Raw genomic sequence first — 18,507 nt, 5'->3', positions numbered from 1 at the left:
TTTTGCTATTATTATTTTTTTAAAATACAAATAAGTCAGTGCAAGTAGAGTTTGGTAACTCATTTGGGTTTTTTTTTTTTTTTTTTTTTTTTTTTTTTTAAAATTTTATTTTTATATTTTTATATTTTTTATTTTTAACTAAGACCTTCTGGTTAAAAAAAAAAAAATCCATCCAAACATCTGCATATAGTATTTTACTTTGAAGGAAAGATAGAATGTTCGGAGAGGAACCACAATTTATAAAGTGGAATCCTGGAAAGCTTGAAAATTTTGGCAAAACTTCACAATTCATATGCCAAATGTGCCAGATATTAGAGTATTCATTCGACACCGGAAGATGTTGGAACATTTTTGTAGAAAATAAAAACATTATTTTTAGTTGCCCCTATCTAAATCAATTGGGTATGATTGTAGGTGTGGTGTGTAGGCATTAGCTGCATCCTAAAGGATACAACAAAGTCAAGCTCAAAATTAAAAGCAACACATATTTTCAACTCCACAGAGAAAAGAAATGTGATTTTGATCTATAATCCTACCAATAAAAGAAGGGGTAGGTTGGACTTTGGAGTTGGGGAGATAATACAGTGATTGTGGACATATTTGGTTTTTAGTGTCCAATAATGATACAGCGTATCCAATTCATAATGTAAGAAAAATTAGAACCTTTTAAGTAACACCTAGCGATAGAGAACACTGCCATGGTTTGGGAACTGGCAGATCTTAGAGGGAATTACAACAGTGACTATTTCATCAGATAGTAAATGGAAAACTGGGATCATAATGTACCCAAAGATAAGATTCAAAACACTGTGGTTGCTGATTACATTTCTTTACTATATCCTGGATGATCAATGTCTATTCACCAAAGGGTAACTATAATGTTAAGCTAAGCCTAAATTGTTTCGTTCATTACAATTCACCCAGATAAATTCATGCGCAAGAATGATCAACCTGAAGTGCAGGTCAAAGGGGTGGCCACGTTTAACGCACTAATCCAAAGAGAACTCCTCAAGCCATATTAGCACCTCATTTCTCTTCAATGCAACCGAACACCAAAAATTACAGAAAATAGTCAATAATTGGTATGGGAATTGGGAAAAACACAAAAACTGAGTAATCATTTTTCATAGCTGTAAGAAACTGGTAAATGTTAAAGAAGACAATTTTATAAAACTAGCCGTGGCATTAACATAGCTGGTTTAACAGACTAGGGGGCAAAGCAAAGCTGGCTTTTTTTTTTTTTTTTTTTAATAACGCAAGGAACCTTTCTAAAGAAAAGTCATTTGGACTCGCCTCTAGACAGTAAAACCTATAGAAAACTGATCCTATCTGCCAAAACCAGTTGTAGGATAATCCAAGGCATTCACCCCTGATGGGCTAAGCAGTTTATGCTCATGCCCAGGAGCAGCAAATCAAAACTGACTTCTCTATCTGACATCATGATAAACATCAGAGGTAACAATATTTGCATGGAAGAATAATTGACTAGTCTTGAATTTGGTTGAATGTTAATTTGCATCAAATGAAACATATAGCAGAAAAACTGGCCCGTGGTATATACAGAAAAGAATAAGATCAAGCCTACTACGCTTAGAAAAATGAATCAAAAGAATGTAGCTATGAAGATCACTAGCATAGGAGATTCAGAATTCCAATATAAACAATATGGTAAGTGGATATCAGCACTAGTTTTTCTTTTGTTCTTGAAACAAAGATAATGAAGTTGAGTTAACACATGAATTCATCTATATTTGTCTTTATTCTACACTTCTATTTCGTCCCTCAATAATTGAGTATAAAAGAGTTAGGAATGCTCAATTTGTAGATATCACAGCTATAACCAATATCCAGACTTCTTAATTTGAACTAATATTTCATTCAAGTAGCTGACAGGAGCTCACATCCATTTTAAGTTCCTTGGGTGGATGGATGGCTTCTATGAAGCTTCATTCTTGGAAGAAATGTGAGCTTCAAATGGACAGGCATTTTCTTCTATTAGAATTAATGCTCTTATGATGGTCTTTATATATTATAAGGTTTCTTCCTTACACTATGCTTGGTTTCCAAATAGATGAGGGAAATGATTTTTTTCTTTTCTTTTTTGAATCTCACTACTACCATTCTAGCCCCTTGCCCCCCACCTAGTTTCTCAATTGTGCTTCTTTATTAATTTTTCTCCATGCGACACTAATGTTAATGTAACTCAATAATCATATTTCAGGTTATCTAAATGGTTGGAATCATTTTTAAATAATATATCAGGACAAAATAGAGGAAGTAATGTACGGATACCATATCATACCATTACAAAGCTCCGTGTTCGGCCTGGATCATTGTATCGTGCAAACAAACAACCTGTCTTAGGTTTGAGGCCATCATTTATAAGAGAAGAGCGAAGTGCTTTTTCTTTCTCTCGAACAATATCTTCTGTAGCTCTTCCACTGAACTTCAAAACTGCAGCAATACCTCTTTCCACCTTTCTCAAGCTAGTTGTTTCTTGATTAGGATCTGGTAAACTGGCAGATATACATGTTTAGTGCTGATCTGCTTACATTATTGAATAGATTTAATGAAATATTTTTGAAATGATCATATCTTTTTGCACTTGTCTAACTAATCAAATGCATCCAGTTGCATTGTTTTAACACAAATTCAGATACCTAAATCTATACATTTTTTTCTTTGGTATTTAGAGTCCAATAAAAGTGATGAGCCTCACCTGCTTATATCTTTCTCCAATGGAAGAACAACTTGGATGGATACTTTGGAAAGTTCAGCATCAAATGCCTGTGTGAAAACAGGAGTAGTCATTGGTATCTTCTCTGATCTGGAATTCTTACCAAATATGTACCTAGAGAGACGAATTATCATCTGTATTATCCAAGAGAGCAACAACACAATAAACTGAATTGGATTCTTAAAGACACTCACCCAGTAACATCATTAAAGCCAGTTGACCCAGCTAATTTGTCTCCATTTGCTTCTACCACTATAAATGGTGTGTACTTTCTCACCTGTAGAATCATTTGAAAATCTAGTAAACTCATATAGTTTCTGGACATTCCTGCAAATATGATAAGCCACATATATGGTGAGCTCATTAATATCATTGTAAACACTGATATCATGAGTCATTTCCCAGTATTTACTAGTTTACAACAGTCATCTTTAAGGAAAGAACTATAATAAACCAGGTGTAATGTTCCGCATAGTGAAAATCAATACAGTAGCAGCAGAGGCATAAGTTAGTAAATGACTAGATGCAGAAACAATTTCTTTAAGAAAATATGGAGAAACCTCGTAGTTAGCAGTTCTTTTCAGTATCTGATACTTGGGTGATTCCAAGTCTGGAGTCTTGTATATCCGCAGCTGCAAGAGTTCCAATCTCCACATCAGAAGGGGCATTAAATTACACAAACACAAAGATGATCATCTCATGTCATTTCAAGTAATGATAGTGCCAGTACCTGCTTTAAAACATCCAACAAACCTTCTAGAGAAAAGTAGTCATTTTTCTTTATGGAATCCCAAAAATCCTACAGTTTACAAGAATATTATTATTACTAACATTTTTTATGTGCCGTATATTCTGTCCTTCTCTCATCTAGTAAGACAAATGAACCTTACCACATGGCTGCAAAACTTTCCAGTCTCTGGGTTGATGCCCATGATAGAGGTTCCTGTAAAGACCAATTCTGGGTTCCATGGCAGAAGGATAAACTTCATGATCATAGTCCACCTTGTAGTAATTTCATAAGGTCCTGTCTGTAGCAACTCAATCAGTCCTGTCTCTATAGTAATTTCGTAATGTGATCTCCTACTGGAAGTTACTGTCACCATTCAATATCATACTAAACTAACTCCTTGAAAATGCACAAAATGGTTATGCCTAAGCAGAGTAATTGACCGAGTCATATGTTGCATCTGTAACTATAATGATTCTTGAAGTCTATATGAAAAAAAGAAGTTTCATTTGATTACTTGGTTGTTGTGAGAAAACATAAGGACTTAATTCAATGTAAAATTAATCAATTGGTGACCATTACTAGATCAAACACAAAAACAAAAAATGCAAATCGATTGGGGGGTGGAGGGGAGTGGGATTAAAAAACAGAAAGGTAATTTCTTCTTACAAATGCATAGTGTCAAAGAATCTGAAGAAAAAAGCAATTCTAATATCAAGAGGAAATCGTTAGCATTAAAAAACAAGAAGTAATGGCTCACTCGCAATCATACAAACTGTCAAAAAGAATGCATAAAAAAAGAGTGAATTAAAACTAATATTGAAACAGACAAAGATTCATAAAACCAGTTATACACATTATTATAATTGCAAAGCATTGTGCTATGAACAAACAATTCTAACTCCAATAACATCAAATTAAAGAAGTCTCCCGAACTTAGGTAGCCAACGTTACGGGTTTGTAGTCAACATCATAGTACTTTATAGCATTACATAATGAGAGACACACCAAATCATTATTAAATCATTGAATCACATTCAAAATTATGAATTAACGTAGTCAGAATTCAGGCTACATCATCTTCATTGTTGTCTGCACTACAAAAGTACTCATATAATTTCTTTACGTGCAAATCCCATTAAGTCAAAGCACCCACTAACTTATATATATATATTTTAAATCATAAATTATAACAGAAATCATAGTAAAGCAAACCTGTTTGACCCAGTGCAACTGGAACTCAGGCCTGAATAGTGTTTTCAAGAGAGTTATGTTAAACAAGTACCCACTTATAGTGTCATGCTTGGTGATTGGGTCCCTGAATTTCACAACCTCATCGTACGCCGTCCGATCAATACCCTGATCATCAAAGAGATGTGGAAGATCATCGTACAAAAAACTCACTAACCGTTCCACGTCGACCGTTGATTTTGGCGGGCTTTGGTCCACAAGGCTTAGCCCAATGGCCCACTTGATGTGTTTTTGGTCAGCTTTAAGTTTAAGAGTCGAGCTTTTGTTTTTGAAATATTGGAGGGGAAGCCTGGTGGTGGTGGGTTTGGTGGGGCTCAGTCGGTGGGAGGTGACATGCACGGCGGGGATTGGACGGAAATTGTGGTGGGAGAGTTGGGTGTTGGCCATTTGTTTGGGTTCAAAATTCAAATGGTGTAGCACTCTAGCACTAGTTTGTTCACTACTCTACTTGCTTTTCTGGCTACGAGAGTGTGAATCTTAGCCAAAAGAAAATGATTGGTTTGTGTTGGTTGAAACTGGCGGAGTGACCGTGTTCAGTGTTGTGAGGGCCAAGTGTGTCTAAAACTTTTTTTTTTTTTTTGAGGAACAAGCGTGTCTAAAACTTAGTGCATATTAAATTTCTTAATTTAATTATAATGATTCGGAAAAAAAAAATGATAATAATAATGTTGTGTTTTATTAGTTAATGTAACCATGTGTGAATTTAATTTAGAAGTCTAATGTTTAGCCTAAGAGCATCAGCATTAGAGAATGCTAATGCCAAATCTAAGGACAATTTGGCATTTTAAGTCTCAAAATGCTTTGCATCAGAGAATGGTAGACCCAACTATTACAAATTTTTTTGCAATACTGCTACAGTACAATTCTAAAGTTAGAATTGTACTGTAGCAGTATTCTAAAAAAAAAAAAAAAAATACAGTACAATTCTAAAGTTAGAATTGTACTGTAGCAGTATTCTAAAAAAAAAAAAAAAAATTTATTCACCTTTTTCCCTCGAAATTTCTCTCTTCTCTATTTCATTATTTCAGTTCTCTTCTCTCTCTTCCTTCTTTGTTTTTCCATCTGCTCTCTCCAGACCCAAACACCATTCTCCTCCCAACATCAACATCACACATCACAGTGTTTCATTTTTTCTAGTGGGTTACGATCCAGCGGGTTCTGTGGTTGCCTTTTTTTTTTTTTGGCGTGGGTGACGGCGTGGGTCACTGTGGTTGTTGTGGTTTTTGGCGTGGGTCACTGTGGTGGTTGTGGTTTTCTTTTTCTTTTTCTTTTTTTTTTTTGCTGTGACCGGTGCTTAAAAGGGTTGTGGGTTGTGGTTGGGTCCAGTGTTTGGGTCGTTGGTCGTGGTTGGGTTCAGTGTTTGGGTTGTGGCTGAAGTGGGTTATGGCTAAAGTGGGTTGTTGGTCGTCGGAGATCGCCAGTGTTTGGGTCCAGCAAGGTCATGGCGAGATCGGCGTGGGTCATGGTGATGGGTTTGGTAGAGATCGGCGTGGGTCATCGCATGATTGGCTGGTTCTTTTGGGTTCTGCCTTTCCGATGGGTTGTTTTTTTGTTTTTTTTTTTAAATTTTTAATATGGGTTTTTGTTCCGGTGGGATTTTGGTGGGCAGTGGTGGCATGGTGGGCATGGTGGAGGTGCGGTGGTGGTGACTGGACAGTGGAGGTGCGGTGATAGAGGTTGAGGGAAGGTGGAGGAAAAAATTGAAAAAAACAAAAAAACAAAAAAAATATATTATATTATGTAGATATATTATTTTAATGTGTAGTATGGCAAAATAGAATTTTGGGATATTGGGTGTATTGTAAAATGGTATAGTATAATTGATAAAGTAGCCTTTTGAAATGGTAAAATGGGATAGAGTAGCATTTCCCAATGCTAATACTCTAAGGTGAGTGAGTGACCAATGTGGAGACTGAGAGGACATAACTATACATAAATTTTATCTATTTTTAAATTATATAGTATGATGATGTTTAGGGGTTGTTTGGTTTGTGTTTTCAAATAACAATTTTCAGTTTTTAAACAACATTACACATATTTTCACACACTTTTTCACCCACATATATTTCCACAAATGTTTTCAAACATCAATTTTCAGTTTTTAAACGCATGTACCAAATGGGCCCTTTGCCTTTTTGTAAGTGTTTCCACCACTTAAAAACAAAATAATGAGTTTATTTCACACATACTATTGTTACTTTAGAAATCATGATTTCAAGTTATGAATTCAGTGTAAAAAAAGTAAGTTTATGTTCTTTGTGCACAATAGTGTGTGAATATTAGTAATTACCCCAAACAAAATCTTATGGGAACCATTAAAAAATGTTGTTTGGTTGAATGTTTTCAAAAATTACATCTTAATAATCATGTATGAAAGCACTCAACTAAACAATATTTATTTTTGATTAGGAGACGTCATAGGCGACTATTTTATGAGTTTTTCAATTAAACTCATCACTTTTTTTGCTTCAACTCACAATATGTCATATTAAAGTGTTGGCAAAAATTGTGTGCAGAAGTTGTGTCTATATCTTTTCTTCTGTTTTATTGTATGTATATGTAACCTCTAGAGTACGTAATGTTTTCCTAGTATAGTATCTAGTAAGCAACTTAGAGCATATAACAAAATTTTGAAATTTGAGCTTGAATCAAGTTAAAAACTCACTCTAGAATAGCATGAGATTTTTTTTTTCTAAAACCCTTCTTTATAATATGAAGTACAAGATTTGTTCTTTTTATTTTATAATTTTCCATACATTTTTATTTATTTATTTATTTATACATATATCAATAATTGAGGTAAAAGAAAGATTTGAATTTTGAATGTTTTCACTAGAAATACTAGGAAGTGTTAATTGAGTTACCTTTTTTTTACTCTTAAGTTTGGAGAAGAGGGTGTCAATTTGCCAAATTATGGATACCTTTTTTGAGATCGTTAAGAGTCAAAGAGATACCAATATTGATGCTGTATTAGCTATTTTGCATTTACTAGGCCTATATAGAGAATATAATCTAATATGTAAAAATATGATAAGAATGTAGGGCAAAAATTATGGTTTACACCATCCAATAAAAGTTTATCACATCAATATTTTACTTAAAACTCAATATATCTTAGTATCTTACTACATATAATAACAACTCAATAAACTCTCTATAATTTCACAAACAATTTCAGATCAGATCTCTAAAATCCACGCTAGTAATAGACTAATAGGTATCTATTGCTTATGGAGCATGGACGCACTTTGCTTTTAAATGAATTAATTGTGTAAACTAAATTGAAAGACTGAAGTGGCTGCTCTGCATGGACACTTGAACTAAAGCAAATGGCCAACTCCAAAATTAAAGAAGTGACACAACTCTAAAAGTAACATTACTTTAAGTCTTGCGTTTAGCCAATAGTGAACTGGAATGCCATGGCCAAGTTCCAAAAAACAGAGACTGTTATATAATCACTAATTAATTAGCCGAAGACACAAGAATGTTGTGATTTATTGTACACTGCATTTCACTAATATATACAGTACCATTATGTGCTCCATGTATTATAGTTTAGTATCATTAGTAATACTAAAGTACTGTACGTCTGCCTTCGAGGAAATGAAATGAAATTAGCTAAGGACAAAAGATTAATTATATAATACATATGGAGATCGATGGAGGTGACTCTTCAGAAGTTGTAAGAGCATTCAGGTCCACCAAATCAATTTGTTAATCATATTTTTTTGGCTGGACGACAATTTATGCAACCTATGAGCTGCGGCAATGTTGCTGTGGAAATCAACTTGTTGTCGAGGCTAATATAATTGATCTGGAAATGCTCTCAAATCCCACAATATTATATAGATTGTGGTTGGAGGTGCTCCATCACTATTATCCTTGCCCTTAATAATGATGTAATCTTTGATTTAGCTACCGTTTTCAAATCCATAAAGAAAATGCCAAATCTCTTCTACTTTACAATTTTCAGTTCCACGAACGTGCTAGAAGAAATCTCACTTTTCATTACTCAACCATGCACCACAAGTCCAAACTCCAAAGATGCTCGCACCACCCATCATATGTTGTCATCTTAGTTGTGTTTAGTACACACAGATTAATGTACACATTATAATTTTAAGGGTAATTACACATAACCCATCTGTGGTTTAGGCGAAAATCACTTTGCCTACCCTTGGTTTGAAAAATGTCACTTAATCCACCTGAGGTATGTTCCGTTTGTTTTCCGTAACTCACCTCTGTTAAAACTAGAGGTAAATAGGTATTTTTGCTCAAATTTTATGTCCCTCTCCTCCCAAAACAAAAAATAGCACAAAAATGCAAGAAAAACAAGATCAAAAAGTGGTATTTGTCTGTCTTTCCATTCACACAAATTTTGAACATGAAGAACATACCCAAAAAAAAAAAACAATCTACACAAATTTTAGCTTTCAATACAATAACATAAAAAAATAACACCCTCTCTTCCCTTTCTTTGACCCACAGCCCCTCATGGCACCACCACCACTCACTTCTGTGTCAAACCAACTCAACCACCAACTCACAACCAACCCACGACAAAACCCACCATCGATTTGCCACTAGCCACGATCCACCACCACAAACCTAGTAACCATCAATCACCAATCTGCCACCATCCATGATCCACCATCACAAACTCAGCTACCATCAACCACCGATCGACCACCACGAACCCAACCACGATCCACTACCAAACCCATTAACAAGAAAAAATCAAAAACAAAATCGAGCAACCCAGACTACGACCATGATCCACCCATGCATCAAAAACAAAATAAAAAACAAAACCCATTAAACCACGACCACGATCCACCCAAAGAGGGGAGGCATGGCAGCGAAATCTAACAACCCAGCTACCACGAAACCCAGAAAAAATCCAACCAAACCACCATTGACCCACAATCCACCACAAAACCAACCAAAACCACTACCACAAACCTATTACCACTGCCAAAATCCACCACCATCAAACCCATAAACCATTAAACCCGAAACCCACATTGAACACGGCGAAACCCAAGGCTTGAGTTGGCGAGAGTGAGGAACTGAAGAGAGAGTGAGGGTCGGCGGCAAGTGAAGGAACACGTTTGGGTAGGGGAGTTGGGTCAGTTTGTCTGTGGGTATATATCCATGACTCCATTCACACAATCTGAGTCATTAAGTCAGTGATCTTGTGTAGGTTGATCTGGGTTTTATTTTTTTGGGTTTGTTTTTTATATTCAAAATTTGTGTGAATGGAGAGAGAAACAAAGACTACTTTTTGATCTTGTTTCTCTTGCATTTTTGTGCTATTTTTTTTTTGGGAGGAAAGAGACAAAATTTGAGCAAAAATACCTATTTACCCCAGATTTTAACAGAGGTGGGTTACGGAAAACAAACGAAACATACCTCAGGTGGGTTAAGTGACACTTTTCAAACCACGGGTAGGCAAAGTGATTTTCGCCCAAACCACAAGTAGTTTATGTGTAATTACCCCTAATTTCAATTATTTTTTCGTGTGTATTAAAGGTGTGCAGAACAAGTTTTTGCCTAGAGCAATAGTTAATATAGATACTAAGAGCATGAGCATCAGGAAATACAAAAAAATGTCTATTTTACATTCTCAAAACTTACTTTATCTATTTTACTATTCCATTTTACAACCCATCCAACATTCCAGTTTTTATTTTTACTATAACTCATTAAAATAATATAAACTATACCAACAAATAAAAAAAAATGTAGTTTCTCTCTCTTCTCTTCCATCTCTCTTTCCTCTCTCTACCCTTTTTTCTCTTTCCTTATTAAGATGATATACTTTTTTACATCCTTGTGAACAGTTAATAAAAACATATAAAGACCCATCCTTGGACTGGATGTGGATCTATTTGGCTTTGTTGGTTGCTAAAATAGCTAGGGGGTTTTTACATACCTAATACTAGCGTTCTAATACCCACATTATACATCAGGGACGGAGATTTTGAATGGGGGGGGGGGGGGGGAGATACACTCAAACCCAAATGCTTAAAAAAATTGTTATAGCCTAAACCTTCATGTTCTAGCTCTAGATTAACCCAAAGATAACCATGTTTTTTATCCAAGCAATTTATAAAAGAATATATATGTGTGTGTGTGTGTGTTTTTTTATCCCAAGTTTTTTTGGGGAACTTCATCAAACACTTAAACTGCAATTATCTTATGCTAATACTTTAAAATAAATTTCATAAATCATTTAAAACCCAGACAAATAACCACAAAAAGAATCAAAATTTAAAGAAAATTTGAATAAAGAAAGTGTTCTTTTTGTGAAAGTATGAAAATATTGAACAAAAATAAAGCATAAAAATTAAAAAACAAGCTTTATATATTATATATTTTCCTTTTTCTCATTGGGCCAGGGGGAATGGCCCCCCTGTCCCAGCACAGTTCCGTCCCTGTTGTACACACGCGTATTTTTAATTGAAATGCGTGTCCCATGATATGTATAAGAATTGTTTCGGTATTTCTCTTTTACCTATCTTCTAATCTCTCAGGGTTGCTAGCTCCTACAAGTTTTGCTGAACTGTCAACCGGGGTTCCAAAGTGTCTTACCTATACAGCACCACCTGTCATTGGCATAGGGTAATGCATACACTTTCAAGCATTACTTCACACTCCCCGCCACGTGGCTGAGTTTGTGCCAAATGAGAATGCTTTCTTTCCATCTAAATAAGCACCGACTCATCCCCATAAAGTAATATACACCTTTGTTACTATCTCTATCTCCCTGTATCTTAACTCTTAAGCTTGTGAAAACACTCAAAATCATTCTAATTCTCTACCTTCATCACATAAGTAAGAAAATGTTATTCATTTCCAAGGCCATTGCCCCATGGTTCGATAGAAGCATGTAGATGGAGATGATGATGACGACGACTACGATGGTTATGATTATACCCCTGCAGCCTGCATTGAACATCATGGAGATTATGCCTATGCTTCAGCTTCATCCATGTATGGCGATGACGATGATGATGGTTACAACTATGCACCAGCTGCATGAATAGCATTTACTGTTACTACAACCAGGGACGGAGCTAGGGGGGTCGAGGGGGGCAATTGCCCCCTTGGCTCCTTGAAAAAAATCCTTGAAGTAAGTATATTATGAATTATTCTTTGGTACTTTACCTTGGCAAAAAAAGGACTCCCACTTTAATACATGTACAGACTCTTAACACCAAGAAAGTAGGAAAAAAACCATGTACCAAATCATATCACTTTTTCACCAAATTTAATTACTATTCTCATTAGTTTTATCTCACCATGTACATCTTCACCCATTTCATTGTTCCTTTTTTTCTCAATCATTATTTTCAGTATACTATTCACAGCCCTTTTCTTCTTAACAATGCAATGATTACTACAAATTTTACAAATTGACGTGTTATCTATCATAAAAAAAATTCATTCAAATATTTATTTATTATATTATTTAAGTGTCATACATTTTTGTCACATCAATTTGTGAGTTTTTTACAATAGAATTTATAGTCGTTTAATTTAGTTTTGAGAAATTCTATGTCCACAACATTTTAATAACACTTTCATAATAAATCTTAAATAACAGGTTGTTACTAGTTATTATTGGTGAGCAAAAAAATAATTTCAGTAGTGGATTGAAATTTGAACCAGTAATAACTTACCATTTATGATTTGTTGTGAAAGTATTGTGAAAATCTTGCTTATTCCATTTTTTTTTCATGGCAATCTAATTAGTGATCTCTATAAATAACACATAATTATTAAAAAAAAAAATACTTAATGTCCTTTTAATACTATTTTAATCTTGCCCCCTTCGACTGAAATTCTGGCTCCGCCATGACTTCAACATAATACATATGCCCAAGTCCCAACAAAAAGAAAGCTCCAAATTTTTATTATGGGGTTCTAGCTAATTGGTCTCCCCAAAGTTTGTTATGTTAATCATGCTTATGATTGTTTGGTGGTCCTTATTATATATATCAATATATCATTGCTTTCTTCATTAGATCAGCTTTGTTTAATTTATAGTGCGGGATATAAATAAAATTTTTGCAGCTTACGCTAGGTAGAATAGAATTAATTTTATTCATAACCAAAATGATTCTTTTACAAAAAAAATAAAATAAAATAACCAAGCATTTCAGAATCACAACTAACAAGGATTACACCAGCACAAACAATACAGCAAACTACGCACAGATCCAAAATACATACATACCAAATGATCATAGCCGCCTAAGGAACTAATATATCCCGAATTGGACTAGGCCTCTCAAACAATTCTAAATCTTCAACCAGCTGACATCAGTTCACATACAGTACAGTACCCAAAAACTCACATTCATTGTCGGCATCTCATAAAAATTTGCCGGCTACACTTTAACATTTACATGTCTAATTCCCAATTACAGCATCTCATAAAGCATATTCCCAATTACAGTACAAGCCGATGATATATTACAGAGTGCTTACAACTGGACATTTTTGAAAAATGTGAATACTTGATGCGAAAGAGTGTATGAAGTGCACATGATCAGAGAGTGTTGAATAATAATTTCCTTGCAACCGTGATTTCCTCAGGCTTCTCATTACGCTCAGGAATTTGCCACCTTAAACCTTGATGCTAAATATACAAACTTGCACTCAACAACCCCATAAGATGTCCTCTGTCAGAGGTGTAAATCCCTAGGGAAGCAACTCGATCTTTACGGCCTGAATATATGCTTTTCCAATACCTTATAGTGAGAATAACAAATCTGCCAAAACCTTATTCCATATATTGCTTTCCTCAATTAATACCTCCCCTATTGCCAGACGTCTCAGCATCTGTTTGTTTTGCTAAGGAGACAGTCATTCTTCAATCTTGGCAAGCTTATGGAAGTGCCAACTAATTCTGTCATTAATTATTTATTTTTCTCAACAGTGTTATAGAGACATAGATTCTGATCACCTGTACCTATATGGTCTTATTTCATGTTTTAAATATTAACACCATATATATATAATTATTGTGCATAAAATTATGTGTGTACTATATATGGAGTGTACATTAAAGAGTGTGAGAGAACAATTACGATATTGAAAAATCGGATTGTCCAAAAGCGACAATCACAAAAGAAATAAAAACAAAAAACAAAGGACATTTCCCACTAATTTTGATGATAAGAATTTGTCATGTATCTTGTGCATTCAAATTCTTCCCCCCTACTGTCACGACCCAAACCTGTACTTCAGAGTTTAGAGCATGACTGACATGTTAATATCAAGTTTACCTCAATACTAACACGAACCAACTTAAACTGAAGGTACTTATTAAGAATTGTTTCTTGAATTCCTGCTTATTTTCTTGCATAAAAGCCATAATATACAAAAATGATGGCAACCTTGAAATTTCATTTCCTTTGAACTTGGAAAATTACCACCTGGCTGAATTTAAGGTATTCGTGTAAATATTACATGGCTAAATGTTTAGCAAAACTTTTATTACAAACCTAAACCCAAAGGCATACAACTAGGGTTCAAAACAAACTAAGGTACTAAATTACATCTGTGCTCAAAGGATTAAGTACATCTTGATTCCTCCTATACAACAAAAGAGCTAACTACTATACAACAAAACTCTACATTCTAACAAACGAGAAAACACAGAATCCTTGCCACTTCTAATACTCTCGCTACTTCTAGGAATAACCTGTGCACTGAAATATAATAGGGTGCGCTGCGAAGCCCAGTAAGGTTTTAAAGCTCCATGGATCTTTAATAAGAATGCATGTAAATCAAATAGTTTATGGATATGCCAGATTTGATAAAATAGCCTTCATACTGTTCATATTGTTCTTAAAAATAACTTAAGAGCTTTTAGATGAGAATACTTCATTTTTTTTTTTCATATAATAAATAAAATGACATAATAAGGAACTTAAATATAAGTTCAGTAATCTTATCTTTGAACAGACTATCAAATACTTTATCATAACTTCTCATTAGATTTATAACACATTCAATATACGTTTCTTATCATCATACTTTTCTTATAATTTCCAAATAGATTTATATCTCATTTATAATACATATTAGTTAATCTAATTGTAAGTCTGTCACAACTTTTGGGAGACTTCCAGCACAGAGTGCCAGGCATCCAACATTCCCCACAATGTCAGGTAATTCCGGAATCATATCATAATACATACTTTCAACCATGGGGGTAGGTTGACATCCTCCACAAGTTGGTTGTTACCAACAAGGGCGGGTACAACAAAGTCAGTCCCACTTTTAATAGCCAATCAGAATCTCCATGGAAATGCCAGTACTATAACCTATTGGCTGAGTTCAAATCATAACAATAGTGTAACCAAAAACTATATTTTTCTGATAACTTTGCTTTTACATAAATGTTTACAATAGTAGCATATCCACTTTATTCTTAAATAATATGTTCGTGATACAAATAATAGCATTAATATGCTAAAATTATTATGTATATAAGATTGAATAATTCACGAACACATATTTTACTTAAATCATGCATATATGTAATATCTCTAATCAAAAGCTTTAATGCATAATACTTTTCGAAATAATCTTTATACTTATCAAAAGCACATGTCACAAGTCCCTTACTTGAAAACAGAAGGGGCGAGAGATTGTACACGAGGAGCTCAAGTGTCCGTATTCTCGTTCTCGCCACCTAAACGAAAAACCAAAATTTATTACGGAAAAACTCTTCCTAATATATAAACTTATACCTCAATCACAACTTAACTCTCAAACTCAAGAAAATCTTAATTCCCATCACATAAAGTTCCCCAAAGCATATAGTACAATCATCAAACACATTATGCATCCAAACCATAGAGAAACCAATTCATAAAATTTAAATATGCTCCAAATATACCAAAGGATGAGCATATTAAATTATAGCTCAAAGAATTGATCTTAACTTGAGAATTAAATCCACAAAGTCAGTTGTAGCATATGTTATTCACTGCTCATTCTAGAATCGTATGCTCTATTTGTAAAATACAAATGGGCAGTCCACACATATCCAATTGTCATGAAATTTTACATAACTACTCCCCTGTATGTCCAGTATAAACCATAAAAATTTCGGAGTCAAATAATAAACCCATGATTTATTAAAAATCACACAAGACAGCATACTCAAATCTGTCCTGACAGAATTTCTTGCAACTTAACAATTAAACCATTATTTTTAGGTTCATTCAAATTCTGTGAGACCACTTTCATAACAACCATGTGTGTCTTAGAATTCATAAAAACTACTCCTAGCATCCTAATTCACAGAATATGATTTAATGCATATTTTTCTTATTGTAAACCTCAAATCTGTCACAGAGATAGCTTCAGTACATGTTCTTACAAAATCATCAAAAAATAGCAATAGGCCTTAATTTAATTTGGGTATTTTTATACCTATAGTATACATATTAAAATATGTTAATAAGCATTCAATTGATCACAATATCATCAAAATTTTAAATTACTAAAACAGAATCATAGTTCAGCCTCTAAAATCAGGATAGAGGATAAAGAAGTAGAAATAAACAAAGGAAGTTTTGATTACTTACCCACAACAATTTGAAGCTGAAATTTTAGTGTTAACACTTTAATTTCTTCTTAAAGAGAGTTGTCTATGATTTTTGGTGAGAGGGTGAAAGAGAGGTGCTGCCGGGTAGAGCAAAGGAAGAAGAAAAGAAAAAGTAAAGGAAGATGAGCAAGGAGTGCTTTCTGGTGCAGCAAAGAAGATAAGGGAATTTGACTTTAGGGGTGGGGTACCTGGGATGCTAGGGAAGAAAATATCACACCCACTTTTCAACTTTTTCTTTTCTTTGCATTCACACTTATATATATATATATATATATTCTTTGCATTCACACTTTTCTACAAAGAATAATATCACCTTACACACACACACACACACACACACATATATATATATATATATATATCCTTACCTTTATAAAGTTATATCCATCACATTAAAAGGGCATATATGTTCTATAATATCACAATATCAAAACTTCATGCACTTAAATGTAATTAAGATAATGATATGCATATAAACCCATAAAATTAATTATGCAATTAGATTGGGGTGTTACACCTACCCTCTTAAAACCGAAGTTAAGTTTTCCACTTTAATTTTGTACAAGTGCATTTCTATCACTACTTGTTTGCACTACTGAATAAGGGATGTTTGGTACATGCACTTAAAAACTGAAAACATGTGTTTAAAAATATGTGTAGAAATATATATAGGTGAAAAAATATGTGAAAATATGTGTAATGTTGTTTAAAATCTGAAAACATATATTTGAATGGATGTATCAAACGAGGCCAATAATAAAAGAATATCATGGTAACTTTCCAAGAGCAAATCGACAATGCATATTTTGCATATATTCTTCATTTTTTTTTTTTTTTTACACTAGAAAATAGGTTTGAATGTTGACACTTGACACGTGTAGATTTTATGGGCTGCCAACTAGGTTTCCACGTAGGATTATAGGCATGTGTCATACGCATCATGGCACGCCTCTGCACGAGGCTACCATGTACAAAAAGCATGCCCATCTTCTCTTCTCACTATATATAACACTTCAACTATACCCATTCTGCAGTGTCAGTGTGACTGTGTGAGTCTCTGCAGCAACCACTAACTTCACTAGCCTTCTTTATAGTTATTTTGGCTTAGTTCCCATTAAGAAGAAGAGAAAATGTTTCACATTTCCCTGATGCTTACGTCCAAGTGCATCGTGCATGCTGATTTGCATGATGGTGTTGATGACGTGTGTGGTTATAATTATTACCCTGAGGTATTAGTAGAATTCGATGGCCATAATGACGACGACTATGCTCCCACTACTGCATCCATGGAAGGTGATGGGGATGATGACGATGACGATGATGATGACGGTGACTATGCCCCAGCTGCTTGATGTGATAATCCACATGACTCGACCATGCATCTTGTTAAAACCCTTGTATTAGAACCCTAAAACCCTAGTATTTGCAGTGGCCCTTATATATATAATCCCTTTTTCATGTGTAACTTAAATCTTTCTTAGTTTACAGTAATCTCTTGTATTGCTCATAGTAAAAGTTCCTTTATTAATGTGTCATTTTGTTTTTGGAGATAGTATTAAATTGTCACTTTGGTTAGACGATTCTAACAAAGTTGCAATTACTTTACATATATAATTATATAATAATGTACTTATTTAATATTAATAAAAGAAGTGCATTGATGTTATGGTAGTAATTGTTTTTTATAATTAAGCACACGATTTTATTAAAAGCTAAAGGTTCATATTGTTACATATGTTAAGAGCATTCACAACAAAGGTTGTAAATGCTATAAATGCTATTTTTTAGCATCTGAAACCACAAAATATTGCTCCATCAAATATGCTATATCCTAAAAAATTTACAATCTTGCTAAAATGAGAGCGCACTGTAGCTCAAATATTATAAAATTTTTTTTATTACTTCTCTCATCTCTTTTTGAAAGCGCATTATAGCTCAAATCTTATAAATTTTTTTTTTATTACTTCTGTCATCTCTCTCACTGTACTCTTCTTTCTTTTTCTCTCACTGGTGTCACTTCTTCTCTCATTTCTTATTTCTTTCTCTTTTCTTCATTCACCGGCATCCACAACTGAAAACCATGGTGGTAGTGGTGGTGTTGAATTTTTTTTTTTTTTTTTGGGAGGTAGCTTGTGATTTGATGGTGGTAGTTTTGGCTGG

At 34.0% G+C, this 18,507-nt stretch overlaps 1 protein-coding gene and 1 long non-coding RNA gene across 2 annotated transcripts; both read right to left on the bottom strand.

The window, feature by feature from the left end:
• Positions 1–659: 659 nt before the first annotated feature.
• LOC115977011 lies at positions 660–5,250 on the bottom strand. Its single transcript, XM_031098629.1, has 8 exons — positions 4,680–5,250; positions 3,628–3,765; positions 3,468–3,536; positions 3,298–3,369; positions 2,932–3,014; positions 2,720–2,851; positions 2,303–2,516; positions 660–1,034 (listed from the first exon to the last, which is right to left on the bottom strand). The coding sequence occupies exons 1-8, from the start codon at positions 5,100–5,102 to the stop codon at positions 990–992; spliced, it is 1,176 nt and encodes a 391-aa protein (XP_030954489.1). The 5' UTR covers positions 5,103–5,250; the 3' UTR covers positions 660–989.
• Positions 5,251–14,112: 8,862 nt separating this feature from the next.
• LOC115977010 lies at positions 14,113–16,589 on the bottom strand. Its single transcript, XR_004088481.1, has 2 exons — positions 16,328–16,589; positions 14,113–15,426 (listed from the first exon to the last, which is right to left on the bottom strand). It is a non-coding gene; the product is annotated as an uncharacterized LOC115977010 (long non-coding RNA).
• Positions 16,590–18,507: the final 1,918 nt, after the last annotated feature.

Source organism: Quercus lobata, chromosome 2 (assembly GCF_001633185.2).
Source record: "Quercus lobata isolate SW786 chromosome 2, ValleyOak3.0 Primary Assembly, whole genome shotgun sequence".
NCBI classification, from domain to species: Eukaryota; Viridiplantae; Streptophyta; class Magnoliopsida; order Fagales; family Fagaceae; genus Quercus; species Quercus lobata.
Note: the sequence above shows the minus strand (reverse complement) of the source record. Positions and strands in the feature narration are given on the sequence as shown.

Bases quoted from the DNA above. Each gene is read 5' to 3' on its own strand.
- LOC115977011 (XM_031098629.1), bottom strand. From the start codon at position 5,102: ATGGCCAACACCCAACTCTCCCACCACAATTTCCGTCCAATCCCCGCC. The intron at 3,370-3,467 runs GTACTGGCACTA...GAACTCTTGCAG, and splicing joins TGTTGGATGTTTTAAAGCAG to CTGCGGATATACAAGACTCC. The intron at 2,517-2,719 runs GTGAGGCTCATC...TATATCTGCCAG, and splicing joins TTGGAGAAAGATATAAGCAG to TTTACCAGATCCTAATCAAG.